The sequence below is a fragment of the Gymnodraco acuticeps genome, unplaced genomic scaffold, assembly GCF_902827175.1.
Source record: "Gymnodraco acuticeps unplaced genomic scaffold, fGymAcu1.1, whole genome shotgun sequence".
NCBI lineage: Eukaryota > Metazoa > Chordata > Actinopteri > Perciformes > Bathydraconidae > Gymnodraco > Gymnodraco acuticeps.
Genome location: NW_022991632.1, coordinates 702,168 through 715,029, shown reverse-complemented (window position 1 = coordinate 715,029; position 12,862 = coordinate 702,168). Strand labels below are relative to the sequence as shown.

General features: G+C 44.3%; 1 protein-coding gene across 1 annotated transcript; it reads right to left on the bottom strand.

Annotated features, from left to right (window-relative positions):
- Positions 1-10,686: 10,686 nt before the first annotated feature.
- On the bottom strand, positions 10,687-12,647 carry npffl (neuropeptide FF-amide peptide precursor like). The gene is made up of 3 exons (XM_034198272.1): positions 12,501-12,647; positions 11,531-11,646; positions 10,687-10,807 (listed from the first exon to the last, which is right to left on the bottom strand). The coding sequence occupies exons 1-3, from the start codon at positions 12,645-12,647 to the stop codon at positions 10,687-10,689; spliced, it is 384 nt and encodes a 127-aa protein (XP_034054163.1).
- Positions 12,648-12,862: the final 215 nt, after the last annotated feature.

The following is a 12,862-nucleotide window of genomic DNA, read 5'->3' as shown; positions in this document are numbered from 1 at the left end:
TTAAATCAGCTTCCCACCCATTGTGTAATATAAGAGGTTCTCTCAGTCTTCCACACTTAAGTTATGGACCTACACATATACAATGTTATCTGTAAGTCACAGTCAACATGTTGGTATTTCCTATGTTTTATTGAAGGATACATTATTCGCTCAAACTGTAAAGCTAATAAAGCTGTGAAATACTCATCTGATCTTTGTTATACATCTGACCAGGCTTGTCCTCGCTGCAGCATGGCCAGCACAATCTGTATTGATTGAGTGTCCCTACCTCACACGTCTGCTGGGCCCTGATACCTGACACCAGCAAAGAGACATATGGCTGCTGTATGTGTCAGATAATCAGTGCATATTGAGGGTTTAATGTGAAAAAACCTGAAAATGACATCCCCAGAAATATCATTTTGTAAGCAAACGTGTCAGATAAATGTTAACCTGAATTCCATAGTTCAATCATGTTAAGAATCAAACTTTCATTCAATATCATTAATTTTAGAAACGTGAAGCTCATTTTGGAAATTGATGAACAGATCTTAGCCGTTTCATCCAGCCACTGCCTGACTGGTAAGATGATTTGATGATTTAGAGAGGATGACACATTAAGACCAGTATATACTGTTCTCTGACTATATAAGCAACATACATTGGACATTAGGAAATTTTTCCAGATGAGACAGACAGGAAATATGAGAAAGAGCAAGAGAAGAAGGAGGGTGTTTCTCCAAACCAGGCACAGTTTGGCCATATGGCACAAGCCCCACAAGGTCACAGGGGGACTTTAAATGTGTGTCTTGAGAGTCGAGTCGACTTTTTTTGCCTATATCTCCTCATTAATTGTAACTGGAAGGAATAGGAAAGCCTACAGTAAGCTGGAAAAGGATATTTTCTTCGACTGACCTGAATAACTCCCTTCCTCTATATCCATGTAATAAATGAAGACAACATCAGAATCGGCCCCCCTGATCTGAACCGGAGTGGTGGTTTGTTACTGGACTTCTGTGCTAGTCATGGATTGGCCATAACAAACACCATGTTCGAACATAAGGATGCTCATAAGTGTACGTGGTACCAGAGCACCCTAGGCAGAAGGTCCATGATCGATTTCGTTATTGTATCATCGGACCTGAGGCCGTATGTTTTGGACACACGGGTAAAGAGAGGGGCGGAGTTGTCAACTGATCACCATCTGGTGGTGAGTTGGGTCGAGTGGCGGGGGAAGCCTCTGGATAGACCTGGTAAGCCCAAACGTGTAGTTCGGGTGAACTGGGAACGTCTGGAGGAGGCCCAAGTTCAGGAGGCCTTCAACTCACACCTCCGGCGGAGCTTTTCGGGCATTCCTGTGGAGGTTGGGGACATTGAACCAGAGTGGTCGGTGTTCAAAGCCTCTATTGCTGAAGCCACGGCGGGGAGCTGTGGTCTCAAGGTCTTAGGTGCCTCAAGGGGCGGTAACCCTCAAACCTCCTGGTGGACACCGGTGGTCAGGGAAGCCGTCCGACTGAAGAAGGAGGCCTTCAGGGATTTGTTATCCCGGGGGACTCCCGAGGCAGTTGCAAGGTACCGACATGCCGGAAGGGCAGCAGCCTCGGCCATGGCCGAGGCAAAGCAGCGGGTGTGGGAGAAGTTCGGAGACGACATGGAAAAGGATTTTCGGGCGGCACCAAAGTTGTTCTGGAAAACTGTCCGACACCTCAGGAGAGGGAAGCAGGGGACCATCCAAGCTGTGTACAGTAAGAATGGGACATTGTTGACCTCAACTGATGGAGTGTTAGGGCGTTGGAAGGAACACTTTGAGGAACTCCTGAACCCGACAACTCCGCCCTCTATGTTAGAGGCAGAGCTGGAGTATGACGGGGGATCAACACCAATCTCCCGGGGGGAGGTCACTGAGGTCGTCAAACAACTCCACGGTGGGAAAGCCCCGGGGATGGATGAGATCCGCCCAGAAATGCTGCAGGCTCTGGGTGTTGAGGGACTGTCATGGTTGACACGTCTCATCAACATTGCGTGGAAGTCGGAAACAGTACCAAAGGAGTGGCAGACCGGGGTGGTGGTTCCTCTTTTCAAAAAGGGGGATCAGAGGGTGTGTGCCAATTACAGAGGCATCACACTACTCATCCTCTCCGGGAAAGTTTACTCTAAGGTACTCGAAAGGAGGGTCAGGCCGATTGTCGAACCTCAGATTGAGGAGGAACAATGTCTGGATAGGTCGTGGAACGACGGATCAGCTTTTTACTCTCGCAAGGATTCTGGAGGGGGCCTGGGAGTACGCTTATCCGGTCTACATGTGTTTTGTAGACTTGGAGAAGGCGTATGACCGAGTTCCCAGAGATTTACTGTGGGAGGTGCTGCAGGAGTATGGGGTGAGGGGGTCTCTACTCAGGGCTATCCAATCTCTGTACTCCCAAAGCGAGAACTGTGTCCGGGTCCTCGGCAGTAAGTCGGACCCATTTCCGGTGAGGGTTGGCCTCCGCCAGGGCTGCGCTTTGTCACCAATCCTGTTTGTAATATACATGGATCGGATTTCGAGGCGTAGTCGTGGGGGAGGGGGTCTGCAGTTCGGTAGACTAAGGATTGCACCACTGCTTTTTGCAGATGATGTGGTTCTAATGGCTTCATCGGTCTGCGACCTTCAGCACTCACTGGATCGGTTCGCAACCGAGTGTGAAGCGGCTGGGATGAGGATCAGCACCTCCAAATCTGAGGCCATGGTTCTCAGCAGGAAACCGATGGACTGTCCACCCCAAGTAGGGAATGAGTCCTTACCCCAAGTGAAGGAGTTCAAGTATCTCGGGGTCTTGTTCTCGAGTGAGGGAACAATGGAGCGTGAGATGGGCCGGAGAATCGGAGCAGCGGGAGCGGTACTGTAGTCGCTTTACCGCACCGTTGTGACGAAAAGGGAGCTGAGCCAGAAGGCCAAGCTCTCTGTCTACCGGGCCCTTTTCGTTCCTACCCTCACCTATGGTCATGAAGGATGGGTCATGACCGAAAGAACGAGATCGCGGATACAAGCGGTCGAGATGGGTTTTCTCCGCAAGGTGGATGGTGTCTCCCTTAGGGATAAGGTGAGAAGTTCAGTCATCCGGGAGGGACTCAGAGTTGAACCGCTCGTCCTTCGCGTCGAAAGGAGCCAGTTGAGGTGGTTCGGGCACCTAGTAAGGATGCCACCTGGGCGCCTCCCTAGGGAGGTGTTCCAGGCACGTCCAGCTGGGAAGAGACCAAGGGGTAGACCTAGGACCAGCTGGAGGGATTATATCTCTTCGCTGGCCTGGGAGCGCCTTGGGATCCCCCAGTCAGAGCTGGTTGATGTGGCCAGGGAAAATAAAGTTTGGGGCTCTCTGCTGGAACTGCTACCCCCGCGACCCGACCACAGATAAGCGGGAGAAGATGCATGGATGGAACATCAGAATACTTTTTTATTTTTATTTTTTTGACTCAGCCATGATGGTGCTATGCTAGAGCTTCAAACAAACCATCAGGTTATTTTTTTCAAGCTAAGAAGGAAGGAGTGAAAATGTATCAGTTTGATAAGATTTTCCTGAATTGTGTGTCTTTCTTTCAAGGAGAGATGTGTGTTAATAAAGGACCACATGCTCTGAATATGGGAGAGAGAGAGAGAGAAAGAGAGAAAGAGAAAGAACAACAACAGCTGGCTGCTTATTCTCCCATACAACCTCTTTCCTGAAGGAAACACATTAGTATAATTGTACAGTCGGTGTGATCTCTTAGTAACAGCATAGTGTTTGTGTCTCTGGTTGAGCAAACTTCAAAGAAAACAGCCCACAGCCACACATCTAGTCTCTAACCGATTGGTTAAGGTCCTGTTAACTGTTAATGAATGTTGTTTCATTACCAAGGAGGTTTTGTTTACCGCTAGGTTTGTTGGTTTGTCAGCAGGATTTAAAAAATAAAATACTGGGCCGATTTTCCATATAGGAAAAACCCCATTTAATTTGGCCGTGGAAGGGTGGGGGGGGGGTATATGCATTATCTTTCACTTATGAACACAGCCTTGGTGGGCGTCTGCACTCTCCAAATGCCCTTCTAATCATTTTATGTTTTTACAGCCCCTGCCAAACGTATTCATTTTCATCATGCTTCATGTAGAGGTGTTACTGTTGCTTTTTAAACTCAAACCACAATCTCTTTATTATTTTGTGTTATTCTAAGCTATAGTGTTAAACCTTGTACGTCATATAGAGAAACGATAAATGGCCGCTTAAGGACATAAACACTACTTAATTTAACCAAACAATTAACATGAAGGTAAACTGCCTCCATTTGTCCAGCCAAAAATGTAATTTCATACTGTAGCCTACAAGTAAAAACATTTGCATGTATTTTCACAACTGTTCGAGACAGTCATTGGTTTCCATTCATTTTTATTTTGGTTGTAAGGTATTTGAAAGAAACTTGCTAGAGTATGATCATACTATATTTCAAAATCCTGGATCATCCCATCATCTCACTGAGCTTTTAGTAACTCGACAGCTCAATAAAAAGTGAAAACAGTGCATAAGTTACAGAAGAACTTGAACAATTCAGATCAAGAGTTCTTCCTTTAAATGTAATACAAGTATGTTTACTAGGAAGATGGCACCAGGTTTCTTGTTTAGTTTTGTGACTACTGTCTGTAGTGCAGTGCATTCATACCTGCCACTGGAAGCTTTTTAACATCCGTTAAACACCCTCAGAAAAGATCTGCAACGTATTTGAATTGTGATTACTGCTAAAAAGAGCTTAAAGATCCATTCATCCATCCATCTTCTCCCGCTTATCCATGGTCGGGTCGCGAAGGTAGCAGTTCCAGCAGAGAGCCCCCAACTTCCCTTTCCCTGGTCACATCAACCAGCTCTGACTGGGGGATTCCAAGGCGCTCATAGGCCAGCAAAGATATATAATCCCTCCACCTGGTCCTAGGTCTGCCCCTCGGTCTCCTCCCTGCTGGACGTGCCTGGAACACCCCCCTGAGGCTCCCAGGTGGCATCCTTACTAAGTGCCCGAACCACCTCAACCGGCTCCTTTCAATGCGAACGAGCAGCGGTTCTACTCCGAGTCCCTCCCAGATGACTGAACTTCTCACCTTATCCCTAAAGCCAGGGCCGTCCCTCCCTACAGGCCGATCAACGAACATAGCTACAGTGTAGTTATGTCGATGAAAATCTTGTGTCACAGGCTTCTCCAACAGTGCAACACAAAACACAGATAATAGTGCAAGTAGGCTAAATAGTAAATAATAAATACAAGAAGAAAATAGTTCTAAAAAGTGAAATAGTGCAATAAGAGTCTATATGCAAGTCATTGAAATATGATATATTAGATAAATAGATGTAATAAATAACTGGACATGGGACTCCTCCAGACGTTCCCAGTTCACCCACACTACACCCGTTTGGGCAAACCAGGTCTGTCCAGAGGCTTCCCCTGCCACTCGACCCAACTCACCACCAGATGGTGATCAGTTGACAACTCCGCCCTCTCTTTACCCGAGTGTCCAAAACATACGGCCTCAGGTCCGATGATACAATAACCAAATTGATCATGGACCTTCTGCCTAGGGTGCTCTGGTACCCAGAGCCGTCCCTCCCTACAGGCCGATCATGCAGGCTGCATGGGGCCTCACATTGCGCAGGGGGCCTCACATTGCGCAGGGGGCCTAAACATCGCGCAGGGGGCCTCGCGCAGGGGGCCTTGCGCAGGGGGCCTCGCGCAGGGGGCCTCGCACAGGGGGCCTCGCGCAGGGAGCCTCGGCTTATGAGCTCGGCTTATGAGCTCGGTTTATGAGCTCGGTTTATGAGCTCGGCTTGTTCTCAGCGCAGTTCTCAGCGCAGTTCTCCGCGCAATTTGCACATTTCATGGTGATGCTCAGCCTCTCCCCTTAACTCCGAACAGTCATCATCATGTCAACCACAACACAGAGAAATACTGATAGAAATGTGTGTGTAGTTGTTGTTGATACATTGCTGACAGAATACAGATTACAGAATTACAGAATACAGATTTAAGAAATATCAGTTTTTTTTTTTTTCTTGACTATATTACAACTATATTATAATAAAGTAACATAGTATTTATATAATTGAATTGATTATGATTATTATTATTAGTAGAAGTAGTTTATTTGCATTAATTATATGTTAATCTTTTTGAGGCTAGTATTTGGTAGGAAATGCAGACGTATTCACCTGTAAACGCATACTGAACGACATACATGCACATTTACCATTTACCTCACTGTACAAAAAAGTAACTGTGTTGATAATAATAATAATAAACAGGAAATATATTTATAAGAGTACTTTGTTTCCAAAAAAATTGTTTTCACTCCTGTCGGTTGGGGGGGGGGGCTCATCTCACAATGTCGCTTGGGGCCCCAAGTTGGCCAGGGACGGCCCTGCTGGTACCATGTACACTTATGAGCATCCTTATGTTCGAACATGGTGTTTGTTATGGCCAATCCATGAGTAGGATAGAAGTCCAGTAACAAGCCACCACTCTGGTTCAGATCAGGGGGGCCGTTCCTCCCAATCACGCCCCTCCAAGTGTCTCCATCATTGCCCACATGTGCGTTGAAGTCTCCCAGCAGGACTAAGGAGTCCTCTTCAGGAGCTCCATACAGGACTCTTTCCAGGGTCTCCAAGAAGGCTGAATACTCAGAACTGCTGTTTGGTTCATAAGCACACACAACAGTCAGAGTTCCCCCCCCCCATAACCCGCAGACGCAGGGAGGCAACCCTCTCGTCCACTTGGGTAAACTCCAACAAATAAGCACCCAACCGGGGGCTTGTGAGTATCCCCACACCCGCCCGGCGCCTCACACCTTGGGCAACTCCGGAGAAGAATAGAGTCCAACCCCTATCCAGAAGTAAGGTTCCAGAGCCGACGCCATGTGCGTAGAGGTGAGCCCCACCAGATCCAACTGGTAACGCTCCACGTCCCGCACAAGCACCGGCTTCTTCCCCCCCAGAAAGGTGACGTTCCACGTCCCCAAAGCCAGCTTCTGCCTCCCGGGTCTGGTCCGTCGAGACCCTCTGCTTTCACTGCCACCTTTCTGGCAGCGAACCCGACCCCATCGCTGTTTCCCCGTAGGTGGTGAGCCTGCAGGACGGAGAAGCGGAGGTGTTGCCCGCGTTGCCTTTTCTGGTCTGGTCTGGTGGCCGTGGCCAGCCCGGCCCGGCCACCAGACGCTCGCCGACGAGTCCTCCTTCTGGACCTGGCTCCATAAGGGGACCCCGGGCTTCCTCTGGGCCGGGTATCCTCACTTCTTATGTTGTCGTTTTTCATGAGGTCTTTGAACCAATCTTAGTCTGGCCCCTTGCCTGAGACCAATTTGACATGGGAGATCCTACCAGGAACACAAGGTTCCAGACAACACAGCCCCCAGGTTCATTGGGGCACACAAACCTCTCCACCACGATAAGGTGCTGGTTCTTCAGAAAAGAAGATATGTTCTCTATAATAGAAAATAGAAAAGAATAGCTGCCTGGAATTGTAAAAAAAATCTGACACATAGCAGCATTGTTTGCAAAATGTTTAGCTGCAAAGTAAAATAACTCTGGGGTTTACCCTTGACACTGATATACAAGATCATTCACTCACCCTGGAGCCATTAAAGCAAATTGTGCTGTGTCATGGCCAAGGCGGTAATGGTAACTGCTTAAGATGGCTGCCTTCCAAGATGATGACCAGGAGGGACAATGGAAGTGGGGGATTGAGTAGAGGTCAGAAAGCTATACAGGAGAACACAGCATCTGAGACTGCAGTTTATCATATAATATCATTTTTGTGATGTGGCATTTTTGTGATGTGGCAATAACAATCTCTCTCTTTTTCTTTCAGTGAAAACTGACTTTCTGTCTGAACCCCCCGTGGAGACTTATGAAATTCATAGTAGTTACATCTTTCTTTTACTCAGCTGTGCATATCAAGGGCTACAGCTGTGCCATCAACAGCTCCATCACCCAGCTGTCTATGTTTGTCTTAAAGGTCCCATGACATGGCCATTTCTACTGATCATAATTCCATTGTTGAGGTCTACTAGAATAGATTTACAGTGCAATTGGAACATTTTCCAAACTCACATTGGTTTCTCATACAGCGTCTCTGTATAGTATGTGTATTCACTCTCTGTCCTAAACGGCTTGTTGGAGCTCCTGCCCCCTCCCCCCCCCCATCCTCCCTGTGAGCCCAGTGTGCTCTGATTGGCCAGCTCGCCCACTCTGTTCTGATGAGTCCACCACCGTTGCAGCGGAACATCAGTGATTATGTGTTACAATGGCGTTCGTTACCTCATGTTTAATTCTCATAACTCATTGTCATAGTCCCTGTTGCTTCACAAGTGTAATCCTATTGCAAACTCAGACATCCTGCTGGGGGATCCCTCTTTCATTATTTTAGATGACAGCTTTTTTCTTTCTCTTATAAATGATCACAAAGAGGGGAAGTCATTTTGCCGTGAGGAAAGTAATAAAGAAATTGCAGACAGTGGCGCACAAAAAGGCAATATGATAAGGGAACTTGGATCTTAGTATTTTGCATTTTAACAACAGGCCTACAATAAATTACAAAAGGTGTTTGCTTTTGGTCCATGGCCCAGCATTAAGTTGCAGTTTTGCCCCTTCAAGTGAAAAGGTTTGGGCACCTATAGACTTGAGGAAGAATAAATCCAACTAAAAGTCACACTGATGGACAGAAACATGCTAGTCCAGCCATGACTATAACCTATAGAATGTCTAGTACTTGAATATACCGTCACTTGTTTTACATTTTTGTTCTGTTTGTATTTAAACAGTATCTTAGAGTAGAGTAGTAAGCATTAGATCAAATCAATCGAACTGTGACATTAGATTCTCTGACATGTTAACACCTTGTAGGCCTACTTCAACTTTACACAATGAAATGTGTTTGTTGTATTAGTGTATTCTGTAGAACGTAACAATGTTACCATAGCTACAGTAATATTAGAAGCTTTGTTAGCAACCATAATCCCATAAGGTCATGGAAATTGGTCTGTCTATCTTACAGTATATCACAGTACAATTGTGACATATTGTAGACACTTTATTGTTGGTCTTTTATCTGTGAATATTTTCATCCGTGAACCTATTTTCTTATCCTGCTCCTTCTGGTGATAGTGTTCAGGCTACATAAATAATGACTTTATGCCTACAATGGGCTATTTTGAACAACATTTTTTAACAGAGGTTACTAGGGACGAAACTAAGAAAAATAACTTGAGAGGTCATCTGTCAACAGTCTCAGCTCTGGTTATTCCTGCTGTTGTCTTCTGGGCTCAAAAAGAGGAATGGGAGGTTAGGCTAATAAAAGATTCTTCCTAAGAGGAATTGACGTGCTTTCCTTCCCAGTAATTGGCTGTGGAAACGTGAAAGCGTAGCATAATTGCATGTTGCTGTGTTTTAATTAGTGCTGAAGCTTATTGCATGCTGCTACCCCAGGTGGCTTGTAAATTCACCACACGCAGAACTACAACAGCCTCTGCTGGTCTGCAGAGAAGAGCTGTGAATCACATTAGCTGGTTAAAACATCCTCTGTCCACATCCATTAAACCTGCACAAAACTGTCTGTGGGTTGAAGAGAGAAAAAAAAGATTTTAGTTATTTTTTTCCGGACATCTTATACATATTATTACAAAAAATACCTGCAATTTGCATTCCTCTGATGTCTGAGAGAGCCCGTTAAGGCACATTTGAAGTGGGACATCAGTATGCATGTGCATGCGGTGTAGCAGATTTTCAGAAATTGTCAAAATTAGTGTTTGAAAAAAAAAAAAGCCATGAAACTTTTCCAGTAAATTAGAAAACTAATGAGACACTGACTGCAGACTTGCAATTATTTTGACAATACTGCATAACATCACATGATATCAAACATACTGTTATTGGATGATAATTAGTAAATAATCAAGGGACATTTGCATGCTTGCTGGTTAGAGCTCAGAATGCATTTGAAGCTTTTATATTCATCTAAATCAGATTCTTGTTTTGGACAATACAAGGTAATTGAAGACATCCACCTTGGGTTTCGAGAGTTTGTGATTTTGTTCTCTTTCCTCACATTTTATAATCTAGATGTAAACTTGTATAATCAATTGTTAGAAAAACCGACAAATGAACTGAGAACGAAAATGATCCTTATATATAGCCCTAATCTATATTTTATTATGAACATCTTTTATTATATGTTGTATCAGGAAGATTTAAAGAAATGTCATACAATTCCAAATCTGTATTTTAAGGATTCAATACTGTAATACTGCCCTGTGAATAGATTACTATAGCCTAATCACTTTGAACACACACACACATACACATCAGTTTATCTTTTCCAAGTTCAAAGCTTTTTTATTTGACCAGAGAACAGAAGAATAACAAAGAATATAGCAATCAATTTACAGCAAACATGTTTAAATAACGTTCCCTTACAGACAAATGAGGTCTGCTCACAAAACCCAAATAGGCACTTGTTTTCATGCTTTGTTAGATATTATAAGGACAAAATGTAAAATGAAGCCCATGTCATGTTTGACAACATGTTGTGTCAAGCCAGGCATGATAGGCTGGGACAATGTAGAAAAAAAATATTCAGATCAATTCATTCAAATGTTGTCTCTCCACAGTTGCCCTGCTGCTCGGCCCTGTGCCAGGACTTTGATGTGAGGATCTGGCTGTAAGATCATTTCTTTCCAAACCTCTGGGGAACCGCCATACTCCAGATCTGACCGGGGACAGCCTCCCAATCACGGGAATGCATCTGATCCTCCGTCATGACCTGCCCTCTGGAGCCGCGCCCAAACCTGTGAGGGAGGAGAAACAGAGTCAGGTTCTGATATCATTTATGGTTTCAATGATATTCTATAAATAAATGTTTATACTCCAAGAAATGCTTATGATAAGGGATAAACATGGGGAAGAAATCAACTGATAATCTAAAAAATACAGAATAATCAATCTTATTTTACTCTTATGTTTGTTTAAAGTATTTAATTAATCAGAGCAGAAGGGACTTATCTTACATAGGAGCTATGTTAATAAATACATTATAATATTTATACCCCATAAGGCTGAGACCACAATCTCAGTTTAATACATTATCAAATATTTATAATAAAAGAGGTGGTTGCCTCCTAAACCACATTCACTAACAATTATTACAAGCTTTATGAAATACTATTTTATGTATTTCTAAAATTCTAAGAAATAGTTTCTAATGGGTTACATTTCATTTGGTGCTGAAGCCACCAGTCAAAGATTGGCAGGTTGACATAAATCTATTTCAATTTTCCAGCAGAAATGAGAATATCTTTGATGCTTGGACTGTTGTTGGGATTAAAACAATACATTCAACATCACCTGGAAATTGAGATGGGCGTGTTTCCCTGTTTTTAACCAATATTGATAAGAAATGTTTCTCTACAGAATGTTGAAATGGCACAATGATAGACATTATTATTTCCTGTGTGATTAATTAAAGTGTACTATATATGTGTGATGAACATTGGCTCTGTGATGGCACTGACCTCTGTGGCTGATGGAGGACAGAGTTCCTGGTTTCTCTCTGAGATCCCAGCAGCAGAGCTCTCAGCAGCGCGGTCAGCAGACGATCATCAACGCTGTTATCTGTGTTTTCACTCTCCTGAGCACAGCAGCATACACACAAACAAATGCAATTCCAAGCATCAAAAGCTTGAACTCTGTTTTTGAAATAACCCACAAAATATCCTGGAACAACATCAAGACTCTATTCAATGTTGGGTGCAACTATAACCCCAGGGTTTCTAACTCCAGCCAGGCATCCTGCTGTGGCAGGGGACCTCGAGGTGTAGATATCAGTGTGCAAATGCAGAGAGATGCTTCTCATGCCCACTCAGATATCCATCCATCCTTATCTTTATGCAAAATCAAACCCAGATCTGTCTGGCTTTACAAACCACAGTGGGAACACCTTATAATCTTCTTCAGTATCTGAATTCCCCTCCTCTTTCCTGCTCTGTCTGTTGATCTCAGAATATCTTACAGTCTATTTCACACTGTTGCATGGAGAGTAACCAAATGATTTGTGTGATGTAACTTGTTTCATTAGAAAAAAAAGGCTCTAATACCATTTACACACTTCATCACATGGAAGTGCCAGACCTCTGAAAAACGTCATGACTTCTGGTTGTTCACAGTGTTTTTAATTCATTCTAAATTAGAGCAAAAGACAGATGATATTTCGCAATCCTCAGATATTTATCTGATTAAATAAATAAAAAGTTTAAAGCATTTTTAAATCCTGCCTCCAGTATAATTGAACACACATGCCTGAGATATGCCTCAACATTAGATTTCTATTTTCAGATGCCAAAATGTTGTTGGCAACTGATATTGGATTTAACATGAGTTATGGAAGAACACACAACATGGTGTAGTTCTAATAGTGCATGTTTCATAGCCACAGCAGGTTAAACTCAAGACTTGAAAAGCAGTGCGAGTGGTTTGTTGTCTCACCAGCCCCAGCAGGTGGTCGGCCATGTTGTCCTCTGAGTCTGGCAGGATGTCATTTCTGTCCAGGCTGCCTTGGACGTGAAGAGCCTGACTGACGCCAGCCATCGCCACAACCAGAGCCAGGAGAGTCACCACTGCAGCTGTGTCCATGGTCTCAAACCGAAGAGAGGTCAGATGAATTCTAATGACAGAAGTAGAGGAAGGACTTTGGTTGTCCGATGGCACCTGTTGACTTCCTCCTGTGGAAGAAAGACTTATCCCGTCGGGGTTAAGTGTCCTGTGCAGTGTCCTGGTCAACTTCAGTGGTGGTAGCATCCTCGCCGTGTCTTTTATACTCTGCATAGTCACTGGCTGAAAACCCCCAA

Coding starts and splice junctions, on each gene's coding strand:
- npffl (XM_034198272.1), bottom strand. CDS start 12,647: ATGGACACAGCTGCAGTGGTGACTCTCCTGGCTCTGGTTGTGGCGATG. Junction 11,647..12,500: donor CCGACCACCTGCTGGGGCTG/GTGAGACAACAA, acceptor TGCTGTGCTCAG/GAGAGTGAAAACACAGATAA. Junction 10,808..11,530: donor GTCCTCCATCAGCCACAGAG/GTCAGTGCCATC, acceptor CCTCCCTCACAG/GTTTGGGCGCGGCTCCAGAG.